The sequence below is a fragment of the Nyctereutes procyonoides genome, unplaced genomic scaffold (genome assembly GCF_905146905.1).
Source record: "Nyctereutes procyonoides isolate TBG_1078 unplaced genomic scaffold, NYPRO_anot_genome, whole genome shotgun sequence".
Taxonomy (NCBI): domain Eukaryota; kingdom Metazoa; phylum Chordata; class Mammalia; order Carnivora; family Canidae; genus Nyctereutes; species Nyctereutes procyonoides.
In genome coordinates, this window is record NW_026575139.1 from 24,633,056 (window position 1) to 24,647,272 (window position 14,217).

A 14,217-nucleotide genomic window follows, 5' to 3' on the forward strand; every position below is an offset into this window, starting at 1 on the left:
AATAGCCATACAGTCTCTTTGTAGCCGACGACTTGTTGCTTTTACAGTCCTAACAGTATGCCAGGCTCTAGATACCAACATTACCTTTAAAATACCTGCAACTTGCACAGTCAGCAGTATAAAATACTTAACATAAAAGCTGAGGCACCTCCAAAGTATGAAAACCTAGGTTGAAATTTTAGTCAATCCAATTCAGAATTTTATACGTGGTTTGCCCAAACAACAACCAGAATTCTTTCACAAAGGAAAGAAATCCAACCAGAAAATTTAAGATTTTTGTCTGTCAGTAAACTTCTGAATTAATCATTGATATCAAAATCAAGTATAACTTCTTGAAAATTATGTGAATCGTGTCAACAAACAGATTACTGTGTATAACTGATGGCTTTTGATCCCTGTAATCAATCACAATGTGTTCTGAATATGCCAACTTAACCCTAAATAAATAATTTCTAAATAGAAAAAATTTCTGCATCTCATCAAGCAGAGCTGAATCACCAAAGTGAGAGTTTTCATTTAGTTTAAGAGATCTGAAACATTAAAGATACCAAGAACTTTCCCCAACATCAGATTATTTTTGTATCAAGACACAACACAGGATTTTAAATCAACTTCATACGATTATAATAAAAAATGTAAAACACATACCAAGCAGTTTTTTGAGATGATAAAGAAAACAATGTTAATAAAACAGCAGTAAAATGCTAGCAAATAAATGGAACCCAAGTTTGGTTTTCTGTATTCCAAGGATATCTCAATAAATTTAAAGTATCTATGTTATCAAGGCATTTTTTACTCACACCAAATTTCTCCAAGATATTCTTGGGCTTTCTAATTCTATTCTGCATCTAGTGAGAATGCAAATTCAAGAATTTTTTACCAGTCTCATTAGATTAGTAAAGTCGAATATTAACTGACAGTCTCTATTATTTTATTTTTGGGGCCTAATCTTTTTTTTTTTTTTCATTATTCTCTTTCATTGAGGTTGTTAGGCCAACTTCCTAAAGTAGCCAACATTCTATGTCCATCTCTTAAGGTCATGTTATTCTGTATATTCTGAAAACCAGCCGAGGCCATTTCTGACTCTGTTCTCTTCCCTATCCCCTTTGGTATAAGATCAGAGACACAAAGGCATGGCTGCAAGGCAAAAATATGGTGGATTTAAAGTGATTACCACTTCTTATTTCACTGGCATTCTGAATACTGTTAGAACATAAAAAGGTTAAGAAAACTAAAGTAAAACATCCTTTATGAGAGCATATATGCTTCCATTGTCTTCTGAACTAGAGAACACACTCTGGAAATACTGTTTTTGATAAGAACAGACATTTGGTAGATTCACGTGCGTCTCTGTACAAACAAGAATTCTATTGGTTATCCTGTGATGTACCTTCACTCATAAAGGTGGCTGAGAAAGATGGGTACATAGAAGTGTACTGTCGGCCAAGAAGCAACCAAAGTAGCTTGTTAAATACTACAAACAGTGGAAGTCATCCAATGTGGCAAATTATACATTCAGTATTGCTTGTTAATGATCTTAAAGCCTCTTACATATAAACATTCAGAACTTCAGGGAAGACAGAAGAACAGAAAGTTGTCAGGATTCCCATTAAATTCATCTTCAGTACTATAATTTCACATTCTTGAACCCAAAACAATACTATTTGAGTGCTAATAAATATCATTTCTGGTTACACAATATTTAATGTAGGTCATAAAATTAAAAGGTTTTTGTCTGTAGCCCAAAAGTGTATATTTCAAAATAGTTAAGCCTTTTATGAACATATTTACAAATTGCTAAGTTGGATTACAAAGTGGAAATGGTGTTTGAGGAAGAAGGCTCCTTTCTGTCTTCTCTCATGCTACAAAATGTTTTTTTCTTTGCAGATTGGAAAAGGGAAAAGTGTTTTTTTTGCTTTTAAATTGGAGTATTTGGGTTTTAGCTCTGTGCATTTCTAGGTTCCACCTGGTACTATCCACAAGAGAAGAAAATCTGTGCAGAAGGCCATGCTTTCCAATAACGAGCAATCTGGCAAGAACCTGAAAACTTGACAGGCTTAGAGGGTGCCTGCCAGAAAGCTGCACATCTCCGTACTCATCCTTCCCTGTCATCTTGATGAAAACATCAATGATTCAAGTTTAGCAATAAGGCAACAAGCTCCTGAGTTCTATGGAGTACATCAGTTCTGCCTACCAGGAATCAAAGCCAGATGAGGGAAAAATCAAATTATAACCTAGCATGAAAGGAGAAAGTGAAAAGAGGGAGGAACAGCAAGAGGATCAAAAAAATAAGACAATAAAACACCATGCTACAGAACTGATGTGCTCCAGAGAACTGATGAATATTTGCAATTGTCTATACTAGTCTTCATGCTGCAAAGACAGAGAATGAAATCAGCTATCAAACAAAGATCAGTGCACCTTCCTTGTGTTTACAATATGTGCTATGGAATCACTGAGCTACATAATATTCAATGGGAAAAAGGCTTTGGGATGTTCGGCTAGCACGTAATTAGAACACATCATATTAAAAACAATAAAAAATAAAATTAAGAAAACAAGAGAAAGGGGCCCATGCTGTATAGCCCATGAATACTCATCGGCTTTATCGTGAAAGTTTATTGTTTTTAATCCTAGTACAATCAGCTACCAGTTACATACAGTAAAAAACAAAAACAGCCACAAAGCAATGATGATAGAGATAGTCTGTGACATTGTACAGTGGAGGAAATATTTTCTGTTGGAATCCTCCAGCAGACCCCCACATGGTTTCAGCAGTTAAGCTATCACTCCCTCCCTCCCCAAAATAGTTAAAAAGAAAAATTAATGTCTTGCTTGGGTACAGCAAGATTCTAATACCTCTTGGGGACACTGGAGAACTTTAAAAAACTAAAGTGGTAGAAACAAAACAAAAACTGAAACGTGGAAGGCAAGGTGACACACAACGAAGCTCCATGAGGCTGTGGCTTCAGAATCACCTCAAAGCGAACCACCTGAAAGGAAAAGAAAAGGCTGTCAAGCCACGAAACAGCAGGCAGAAAGTTCAATAGACTTTAGTATCTCATCATTCTACTTCTTCTCAAATCGAAAGAATCCAAGCTTTTCTCAAGTCTTGTATAAAGTGAGCCAGGTTGCAGAAAACTGCTCCCTTTTCCAACACCCTCATTGTATATACTGGCAACTAGCACATACTTACTCTTCTAAGAACCAGAAAATACAAGAAGAGAAGCCTTTTTAGTAAAGCATGCTGTCTCCTTTATCTCAAACCCTTCAAAACAACCACACAGTAGTATATTTACGTGACTGTGCAAACTTACCTTAGAGGAATTAATGACTCCGCTCAAAAACTAAGTCTCATATATATTTGGTTCGATTGAGGGCTTTTTCAGCCAGGTGACCACTTTCATCTGTGATCTTCTCCCAATCAGTCTGTCCGACCACAAAACCTATGGCCCTTTTCCTATCTGCATCCTTCTTTTCTTCCAGGTCTGCCCATCTCACCTAAAAAGAACACAGCATTAGGCTGGGCTTTAGGAAAAATAAATACATAAAGAGCTCTTCATTCTCTTGGTAGTCTAAGGGATATTTAAAACAAAGAGATAAAAACATTAGGAACTAACTGCAGAGAAGTGGAGAAAGCCATGTATCTTAAGTTCCAGAAAGAAAATTCTCTAGCCAGTCACCAAGTCCTAAACCCTTCCAACTCCTGAACAGTTCAGCTCTCATCTCTCGGCTCAGTCCTCCATCTCTTCTGTCCCTCCTTTCTGGTTTACTGATCTTATTTTTCCTTTTGCCTAGTCTTCCTACCTTTTACATGCTCACTTCCTCCGATCCATTCTGCCAGTGATCTCCAAATACAGACAGTTGTGACTATCACCTGCTTTAAATCCTTCCCTCGCCTAAAGAATAAAATCCAAGCACACAGCTCCCTTTGGATCTGGCCTGTCTGCTCTCCAGTGGCATTTCTGGGCAGTGACTACAGCCTTTTATATAAGCAGTACAAAATTATTTCTAGCTCTCAGAGCACATTGGACCATTTCCCATCTCTGTAACCTGGCATATACTAGTCTCCTTCCTGAAATGTCTTTGCCCTAACCCTGTCCACCTGCCATGAGTCTAGTCATCAACCCTTGCTTTATCTTTCTTGTCTTTGCCAAATAATTAATCATTGCTTCTTTAGAGCTACTTCTAGATCTTGAGGTTTACTTTTGAACTTTTACACTATATTGCTATGATCTATTACAGACTTATCTTTCCTAACGGACTATAAATACCCTAGATTAACAGACTTTCTTAGAAAATAGGAAGCAGGTATTACTATTTTCATTCATAAGATAGAGAGATGGACTCAACTGCTATCATTTACAGAAAGATTTTAACTACAAATACATAAACTGGATATTTCCCATTGGCAGGTATTCTGATAGTTTAAAAATGTAAGCAGATACATTTTGAATTTTAATAATATATCAAGTATAGATTCTTACATTAACAATTAAAAAACAAGCAGATATATCAAATTCTGCAAAAGCTGAAATACTTAAGGAGAAACTATGAAACTGGGGACACAGCACCAAAGTCTGTAGAAACTGTATTTTTTAATAAGACTGTTTAGTTGAGAGAGACAAAGAGAGTGAGAGTGTACAAGTGGGAGGGGCAGGAAAGGGAGAGAGAATTTCAAGCTGACTCCACACTGAGCATGGAGCCTGACATGGGGGGCTTGATCTCACGACCCTGACATCACAACCTGAGCTGAAACCAAGAGTTGGACGCTTAACTGACTGTGTCACCCAGAAGCCCCCAAGACTGTATATAAATTTAGCTTGTGATTTATTATCTGTTGCAAGGAAAGAAAACGAGAGCATGCATACTCCATGCTGTTCACACCGGACATAGAAATGCATGACTGCTCTTAGAGGTACACTGACCTTTCCTATTACCATTTACAGGACTGGTAATGAAATGACTAGGCTTCTCTAAATAGCAACCACTTGGCCAAAGAGAAGATACATAGTAATGGTAGTGGGGAAAAATTGATAACACCCAATTCTTTTTTTTTTTTAAGATATTATTTATTTATTCATGATACAGAAAGAAAGGCAAAGACATAGGCAGAGGAAGAAGCAGGCTCCTTGTGGGAACCTCAGAATCATGACCTGAGTTAAAGGTGGATGCTCAACCACTGAGCCACCTAGGTATCCCATACCCAACTCTTTTTAAAGTAGATTTTTAGTGTGTAGAAAACCTAAATTTCCTTCATGGACTTTAGAAAAAAAAAAAAAGCCTAAATAATGTGGGCTTTTGTATACAGAGATCTCTGGTCTTTCTGCTATGTATTTATGTTGATTGTATTTATTTTGATAGATTCATCTACTTTCTCAATTTCCCTTGGGATCAAGGGGACACACTTTAGCAAAAGATGATTATGGTTAAGGAGGATGAAGGATAGAGAAATGGACAGACTGTGGCCACTGAAGAAAAAAACAGTACGTCCTTGGCACAGAGTTAAACACACCGGTCAATTTCACTTTGAATAAACTAAGAGCTAACTTTTAAGTCTGCAGCTTAAATTAAGTCTTTAAACTCAGATAAAATAAAGAACATAGGATTAGAAGAAAAAATATGTAATTATGTTTTATTATTTTTTTTTATGATAGAGAGAGAGAGAGAGAGAGGCAAAGACACAGGCAGAGGGAGAAGCAGGCTCCATGCACCGGGAGCCCGATGTGGGATTTGATCCTGGGTCTCCAGGATTGCGCCCTGGGCCAAAGGCAGGCGCCAAACCGCTGCGCCACCCAGGGATCCCTGTAATTATGTTTTAAATAAGCAATATGTTTCAGCATGAATACAGTTTTATGTTGAAATTATTTTATTTATTTATTTTTAAAAGATTTTATTTATTTATTCATGAGAGACAGAGAGAGAGAGGCAAAGACATAGGCAGAGGGAGAAGCAGACTCCCTGAGGGGAGCCCGATGCATGACTTGATCTCAGGACTCCGGGATTACACCCTGGGCTGAAGGCCAGCTCAGCCACTGAGCCCACCCAGGAGCATTAGAAAAGGCCATCTGTCTTTTTTTTAAAATTTAAATTCAATTTGCCAACATATAGTTCTCATCCCATCAAGTGCCTGCCACCCAGTTACCCCATCCCCCCACTTTCCTCCCCTTCTGCTCTTTGTTTCCCAGAGTTAGGGGTCTCTTATGGTTGGTCTTCCTCTCTAATTTTTCCCCATTCAGTTTCCCTCCTTTCCCTTATTGTCCCTTCAGCATGGAGTTTTAAAGGTCAGCAGGTTGGCTGGGAGAGACGTAAGAGAATTGCCCTGCTCTTGGAGAGAAGACAGGCAAATAGAGAGCATGGAAACAGCAATCTGAAGAATGCCTGTGGCATACAGTAGGGAAGTTATTTGCTCATCTTGGAGCACATCCCAGAGGGACAGCATTCACAGAAAGAGACCCCTCTAGGAACAAAGGACCTGGCCAATGCCACTTCCCTCACCTACCCCTCAGCATAACCACAGGACTACCTGTGGGAACCAGTGCAGCACCAACACTAATGACCTAACTTGCCTAAACCAAGACCTGCCCCCTGTGCTCTTGCGGAACTGCGTCTCCCACTCATACTTGCCTTAGCCTCAGTGAGGCAGGACTCCTCTCTCAGAAGACTGAAGCAAACACTTGCTCACACTGCATCTCCCGATGTGGGAGTTTTGTGGAGCCTCAGTTCTGGCAGTGGTGGCAAGAGGTCTCATTTCACAATCAGACCAGAGCACATCTATTTAAAACGCACCACATTCAGGCCAGGGACCAAACACTGCCCACAACTGGCAAAGAGCCTCTGCAGATAGCTGGCCTGAAGGATAAAATGGCCAGAACAAAAGAGCAAAGCCTACAGAGCATTCACTGGTCACACTTTCAGAAGCATGAGGCCCTGGGGAACAGGGGATACCATATGGCAGGGCACTACAGGACCTTTTCTTCATAAAGTCATTACCCTCAAGAATGAGAGATGTAGCTGACTTTCCTAACACAGAGAAAGAGGCAGAGACTCAGACAAAATGAGAAGTCAGAGAAATTTATTCCAAATGAAAGAACAAGAACATGGCCAGAAGAGATCTAAGCAAAACAGATATAAGTAACATGCCTGATAAAGAATTTAAAGCAATGATCATAAGGATACTAACTGGACTTGAGAAAAGAATAGAGGATATCAGTGAGACGTTAACAGAGAGAAGGAATAAAATAGCAGAGAGAAAGGGTACAATAAATGAAATGAGAAATATGCTTGAGGGAATGAACAGCAGGATGGAAGAAGCAGAATAAATTAGTGACCTAAGGAGACAGAGTAATGGAAAGTAATCAGGCTGAACAAAAGAGAAAAAAGAATTAAGCAAAATAAGCATAGCCCTAGGGAACTCAGTGACTCTATCTAATATAATGACATTCTTATTATAGGAGTCCCAGAAGAAGAGAGAGTTTATTTGAAGAGTAATAGCTGAAAACTTCCCTAACCTAGGGAAGGAAACAGATATCCAGATCCAGGAAGCACAAAGAACTCCCATCAAAATCAACAAAAGCAGATCCACACCAAGACATGTTGTAATTAAATTGGCAAAATATAGTAATAAAGAAAAAGTCTTAAAAGGAGCAAGACAAAAGAAGGCAGTAACTTATAAGGGAAAACTCAGAAGGCCAGCAGAAGATTTTTCAGCAGAAACTTTCCAAGCCTGAAGGCAGCACTACATGGGAAAACTCTGCAGTCAAGAATACATTATCCAGCAAGGCTATCATTCAGGGAAAAAAAGGACAAAGAGTTTTCCAAACAAACAAAAACAAGGGAATTCATTATCATTATACTAGCCCTGCAAGAAATATTAAAGGGGATTCTGAGTGTAAAGGAGAGACCAAAAGTGACAGTATAAAGGTGGAAGCATGAAAGCAGTAAAAATGAGTACTTCTATAAAAAAAAAAAAAAATCAGTCAAGGAACTCACAAAAGGATGTAAAATAAGACAACATATATTTAAAATGTGGGGAGAAGAGGAAAAAAATGGGTTCAAACTTAAATGACCATCAATTTAATATAAAATACATGCAGAAGAGGTTATAAATAAACCTAATGGTAACTACATATCAAAACTATCAATAAATATGCAAAGAATGAAGAGAAAGAAGTCAACTGTATCACTAAAGAATTTTAGCAGACCATGGAAGAGAGAAAGACAAGAAAGGATCAGAGAAAAAATCTCCAGAAACAACCACAAAACAAAGAGTAAAATAACAATAAATAAATATTTATCAATAATTACTCTGAATGTAAATGTACTCAATGCTCCAATCAAAAGACATATGGTGATGGAATGGATAGAAAAAATGATGGGGCAGCCCAGGTAGCTCAGCGGTTTAGTGCTGCCTTTGGCCCAGGCTGTGGTCCTGGAGACCTGGGATCAAATCCCACGTTGGGCTTCCTGAATGGAGCCTGCTTCTCCCTCTGCCTGTGTCTTTGCCTCTCTCTCTCTCTCTCTGTGTGTGTGTCTCTCATGAATAAATATATAAAATATTTTAAAAAAGAAAAGAAAAAATGAGACCCATCTATATGCTGCCTACAAGACACTCAATTTAGACCTAAAGACACCTGCAGATTGAAAGTGGGGGATGGAGAAATATCTATCACACAAATGGATGTCAAAAGAAAGCCAGAGTAGCAAGACTTAAAATGGACAAAACAGACTTTGAAACAAAGACAGTAACAAGAGACAAAGAAGGACATAATATAATAATAAGGGGACAATCCAACAAGAAGATGTAACAACTGTAAATATTTATGCACCCAAAAGGGGAGCATCTAAATACAAAAAAACAGTTAAAAACAAACCTAAAGATCAGAAGAGATCACATATTTAGTCCACAAAACAAGCCTCAACAAATTCAAGATCAAAGTTATACCATGCATTTTTTAAAAAAGATTTTTATTTATTTATTCATGAGAGACACAGAGAGAGGCAGAGACAAAGGCAGAGGGAGGAGAAGCAGGCTCCATGCAGGAGCCCAATGTGGGACTCGATCTCAGAACTCCTGGGATGAAAAAAAAAAACAAAAACAAACTCCTGGGATGTCCTGAGCTGGAGGCAGATGCTCAACCACTGAACAACCCAGGCGTCCCTACCATGCACCTTTTTTGACTACAATGCTATGAAACTAAAAGTCAACCACAAGAAAAAAATCTGGAAAGAGCACAAATATATGGAGGTTAAATAACATGCTACTAAACAATGAATGGGTCAACCAGAAAATAAAAGAAAAAAATTAAAATGTACAGGGAAACAAATGAAAATGAAAATATAACAGTCCAAAACCTCTGGGATACAGCAAAAAATGGTTCTAAGAAGGAAGTATATAGCAATACAGGCCTACTTGAAGAAACAAGAAAAATCTCAAAAAAAAAAAAAAAAAAAAAAAAAAACAACCTAACCTGACACCTAAAGGAGCTAGGAAAAAAACGAAAACAACAACAACAAAAATCTAAAGCTAGAAGAAGAAAGGAAATAATAAAGATTAGAGTAGAAATAAATGATATAGAAACTAAAAAAACAATAGAACAAGACCAATGAAACCAGGAGCTGGTTCAATATCAGTATCAATAAAATTGATAAAACTCTAACCAGACTTACCAAGAAAAAACAAGAATGGATTCAAATAAATAAAATCACAAACGAGAGAGGAGAAATAACAACCAACACCACAGAAATACAATTTCAAGTGAATATTATGAAAAACTTTATGCCAACAAATTAGACAACCTAGAAGAAGTGGATAAATTCCTAGATAATATAAACTACCAAAACTGAAACAGGAAGAAATAGAAAATTTGAACAGACGGATAATTCCAAAGAAATGGAATCAGTAATCAAAAAGCTTCCAATGAACAAAAGTCCATGACCAGATAGCTTAACAGATGAATTCCACCAAACTATTTAAACAATAGTTAGTAGCTAATTTCTAAACTATAGAAAAAGAAAACTTCCAAATTCATTCTATGAGGCAGCATTATCCTGATAACAAAACTAGAGAAAGACACCACTAAAAAGGAGAACTAAAAAAATAAATAAATAAAAAAGAGAACTGCAGGCCAAGATTCCTGATGAACACAGATGCAAAAATTCTCAATAAAATACTTGCAAACTGAATCTAACAACACATTAAAAAAATCATTCACCATGATCAAGTGGGATTTATCCCTGGTTTGCCAGGGTTGGTTCAGTATTTGAAAATCAATCAATGTCACATCAATAAGAGAAAGGATAAGATACATATGATCATTTCAATAGGTGCTGAAAAAGCATTTGACAAAGTACAACACCCATTTATGAAAACAACCTTCAACAAAGTAGCTTTAGAGGTAACATACCTCAACATAATAAAGGCTATATATGAAAAACCCACAGCCAGTATCATCCTTAATGGGAAAAAATGGAGAGCTTTTTTTTCCTAAGGTCAGAAACAAGACAAGGGTATTCACTCTCACCACTTTTATTCAACATAATATTGAAGTCCTAGCCACAGCAATCAGACAACAAAAAGAAATAAAGAGCATCTAAATCAGTAAGCAAGCAGTAAAACTTTCCCTTTTTGCAGACAACATGATACTACATAAAGAAAACCTGAAAGACTCCACCAAAAAAACTTGCTAAACGATTTTAGTAAAGTCACAGGATACAAAATCAATGTGCAGAAATCTGCTACATTTCTATACACCAAAAATGAAGCTGCGGAAAAAGAAATTAAGAAAATAATTCCATTTACAACTGCACCAAAAATGATGATACCTAGGAATAAACCTAACCAAAGAAGTAAAAGACTTGTACTCTGAAAACTATAACTGGTAAAAGAAACTGAAGATGACAAAAAGAAATGGAAAAACATTCCATTCTCATGGGTTGAAAGAATAGATCTTGTTAAAATGTCTATACTACCCAGAGCAATCTATACATTTAATGCAATCTCTATCAAAATGTCAACAGAATTTTTCACAGAATTAGAACAACATTCTAAAATTTGTATGGAACCACAAAAGATCCCAAATAGCCAAAGCAATCCTGAAAAGCCAAGCAAAGCTGGAGGCATCATAATTCCAGACTTCAAGTTACATTAAAGCTGCAGTAATCAAAACACTACAGTACTAACAAAAAAATAAACACACAGATCAATGGGACAGAATAGAAAACCCAGAAATGAACCCACAATTATATGGTCAATTAATCTTCGACAAAGTAGGAAAGAATATCTAAGGGGAAAAAGACAGTCTCTTCAACAAATGGTGTTGGGAAAAATGGACAGCAGTAAAAGAAACTAAATCATGTTTCATAAACAAAAATAAATTCAAAATGGGTTAAAGATCTAAATGTGAGGGACACTTGGGTGGCTCAGTGGTTGAGTATCTGCCTTCATCTCAGGGCAAGATCCCAGGGTCCTGGGATAGAGTCCCATACATCAGGCTCCCTGCAGGGAGCCTGCTTCTCCCTCTCCCTATGTCTCCACCTCTCCTTGTGTCTCTCATGGATAAATAAATAAATAAAATCTAAAAAAAAAAAAAAGATCTAAATGTGAGACCTGAAACCATAAAATCCTAGAGGAGAACACAGGTACTAACTTCTTTTTTTTTTTTTTTAATTTTTATTTATTTATGATAGTCACACAGAGAGAGAGAGAGAGAGAGGCAGAGACACAGGCAGAGGGAGAAGCAGGCTCCATGCACTGGGAGCCCGACGTGGGATTCGATCCCGGGTCTCCAGGATCGCGCCCTGGGCCAAAGGCAGGCGCTAAACCACTGTGCCACCCAGGGATCCCACAGGTACTAACTTCTATGACATAGGCTGTAGCAACCTCTTGCTATGTTTACTGAGGCAAGGGAAACAGAAGCAAAAATAAACTATTGGAATTACAGTAAAATAAAAAGTTTCTGCACAGCAAAGGAAACAATCAACAAAACTAAAAGACAACCTATGAAATGGGAGAAGATATTTGCAAGTGACATATCCAGTAAAGGGTTAATATCCAAAATATATAAAGAACTTATAAAACTCAACGCCCAAAAAACAAATAATCCAATTAAAACATGGGCAGAACTTATGAACAGACATTTCTCCAAAGATGTAGAGATGGCTAAAAGACACATGAAAAGATGCTCATCATCACTTATCATCAGGGAAATACAAATCAAAACTATAATTAGATATCACCTCATACCTGTCAGAATGGCTAAAATCAACAGCACAAGAAATAGCAGGTGTTGGCAAGGAGCTGGAGAAAAAGAAACACTCGTACAGTGTTGGTGGGAATGCAAACTGGTGCAACCACTGTGAAAAACAGTATGGTGGTTCCTCAAAAAAATTAAAAATAGAACTACCCTATAATCCAGCAGTCACACTACTGGGTAATTACCCAGAGAACACAAAAATACTAATTCAAAGGGATATAAGCACTCCTATGTTTATAACAGCATTATTTATAGTAATCAGATTATGGAAGCAGCCTAAGTGTCCAACGATTAATGAGTGGATAAAGATGTGGGGGTGTATGTACATGTATGTACATATATGTGTATATGTGTGTATTCTATAAAATATGAAGTCAATTGGAGAAAAACAAATATCATATACTTTTATACATATGTGGAATTGAAGAAACAAATGATCAAAGGGGAAAAAAAGAGACAAATCAAGAAATAGACTCTTAGAGTGCCTGGGTGGCTCAGTCAGTTGGATACATGACTCTTGGTTTTGGCTCAGATCATGATCTCATGGGTCTTAAGATCGAGCTCTGTGTCGGGCTCTGCACTTAGCAGAGTCTGCTTGAGATTTTCTCCCTCCTCTTCTGCCCCTCCCCCTGCTCATGCTCTCTCTTTCTCAAATAAATAAATAAATAAAATCTTAAAAAAAACCAGATTTTTTAAAAAAAGATTTTATTTATTTATTCATGAGAGAGAGAGAGAGAGAGAGAGAGAGAGAGAGAGGCAGAGACACAGGCAGAGGGAGAAGCAGGCTCCATGCAGTGACTTGATCCCGGGTCTCCAGGATCATGCCCTGGGCTGAAGGCAGTGCTAAACCGCTGAGCCACCCAGGCTGCCAAGAAACAGATTCTTAAGTATTAAGGACAAAGTGATGGTCACCAGAGGGGAGGTGGGGGAACAGGATGGGAGAAATAGGCAACAGGGATTAAGGAGTGCACTTCTCATGATGAGCACCTGGTGTATGGAAGTACTGAATCACTATACTGGACACCTAAAACTAATATAACACTGTATGTTAACTAACTGTAATTAAAATAAAAACTTAAAAAAGAACTAGGATGTGCACAGCTTAATTTTTGTCTACTCAGCTTACAAAGTAAATTCAAGGGATCACATACTCTGTAGATTAATAGGTATTCAACTAAAAATAAACCAGAGAAAATGTTTTTCATTTCAGATTATTTGTTGTTACTGAACTACACCAAATTATTATTCCCTAGGAAGAGCTATTTCTATTTTTCATTGCCCCAACCTTAAAACTGGAATAGGAAGAATCGACACAAGTAGTATCTGAGTGGAGCTAGGCACTAATCTAGAAGGCCCCTAATCTCCCTTTGCCTTCCTCTCAAGCTACGTGGACAAGGGTGGGTCTAGAGACTATGTGAAGTATTTAAAAGAGCTTTGAAAACTGGGATTCTTCGTAATGTTATCCAGTGTAATGAAGTGTTACTGGCAATTTTACCCTCTTACAATAAATACTCTTAATATTAAAAGTACTGAAGAAACTCATAAGAAGGAAATGATATGTAAAGATAAATGATACAGAGCCTCATCTTAATTAAGGAAATGCAAACTGAGATACCATTTTTGTTTTACCAGATTGTCAAAAGGTTAAAAGTTTGGTAATAGCACCTTTAGTGCAAGTGTGGAAAAACAGGCATTTAGTTACATGTGGGTGTATAAACAGCTGTAACCTTTTTGGGTAAAAAGCTCACAGTATTTGTCAAAATGATAAATCATATTCTATAAGATTGCAGCTTTTATGTTAACTATTTAACCTAGGGATATGCTTTCAAAATGATGCCAAGAACATATGCACCATGACTTTTGCCCTAGTATTTATATTAATAACGCAGTGAAGACAGCCTAAGTATTCACCAGTAAGGGACTGGATAAATAACTGTACAACCAATGGCATATTAGGCAGCTA

General features: G+C 37.3%; 1 protein-coding gene across 4 annotated transcripts in view; it reads right to left on the minus strand.

Moving 5' to 3' along the window:
• Positions 1 to 2,577: 2,577 nt before the first annotated feature.
• YLPM1 (YLP motif containing 1) overlaps positions 2,578 to 14,217 on the minus strand; it is a 76,921-nt gene continuing 65,281 nt past the window's right edge. For 3 of the 4 annotated variants that reach the window (XM_055304078.1, XM_055304077.1, XM_055304079.1), the window contains 2 exons: positions 3,318 to 3,501; positions 2,578 to 2,993 (listed from right to left, as the gene is read on the minus strand). In XM_055304078.1, coding sequence (XP_055160053.1) covers positions 3,355 to 3,501 — 147 coding nt within the window. In that variant the 3' untranslated portion in view covers positions 2,578 to 2,993; positions 3,318 to 3,354. Of the gene's footprint in view, positions 2,994 to 3,317; positions 3,502 to 14,217 lie in introns of those variants that run through there. The other variant, XR_008661658.1, reaches the window with a different exon arrangement.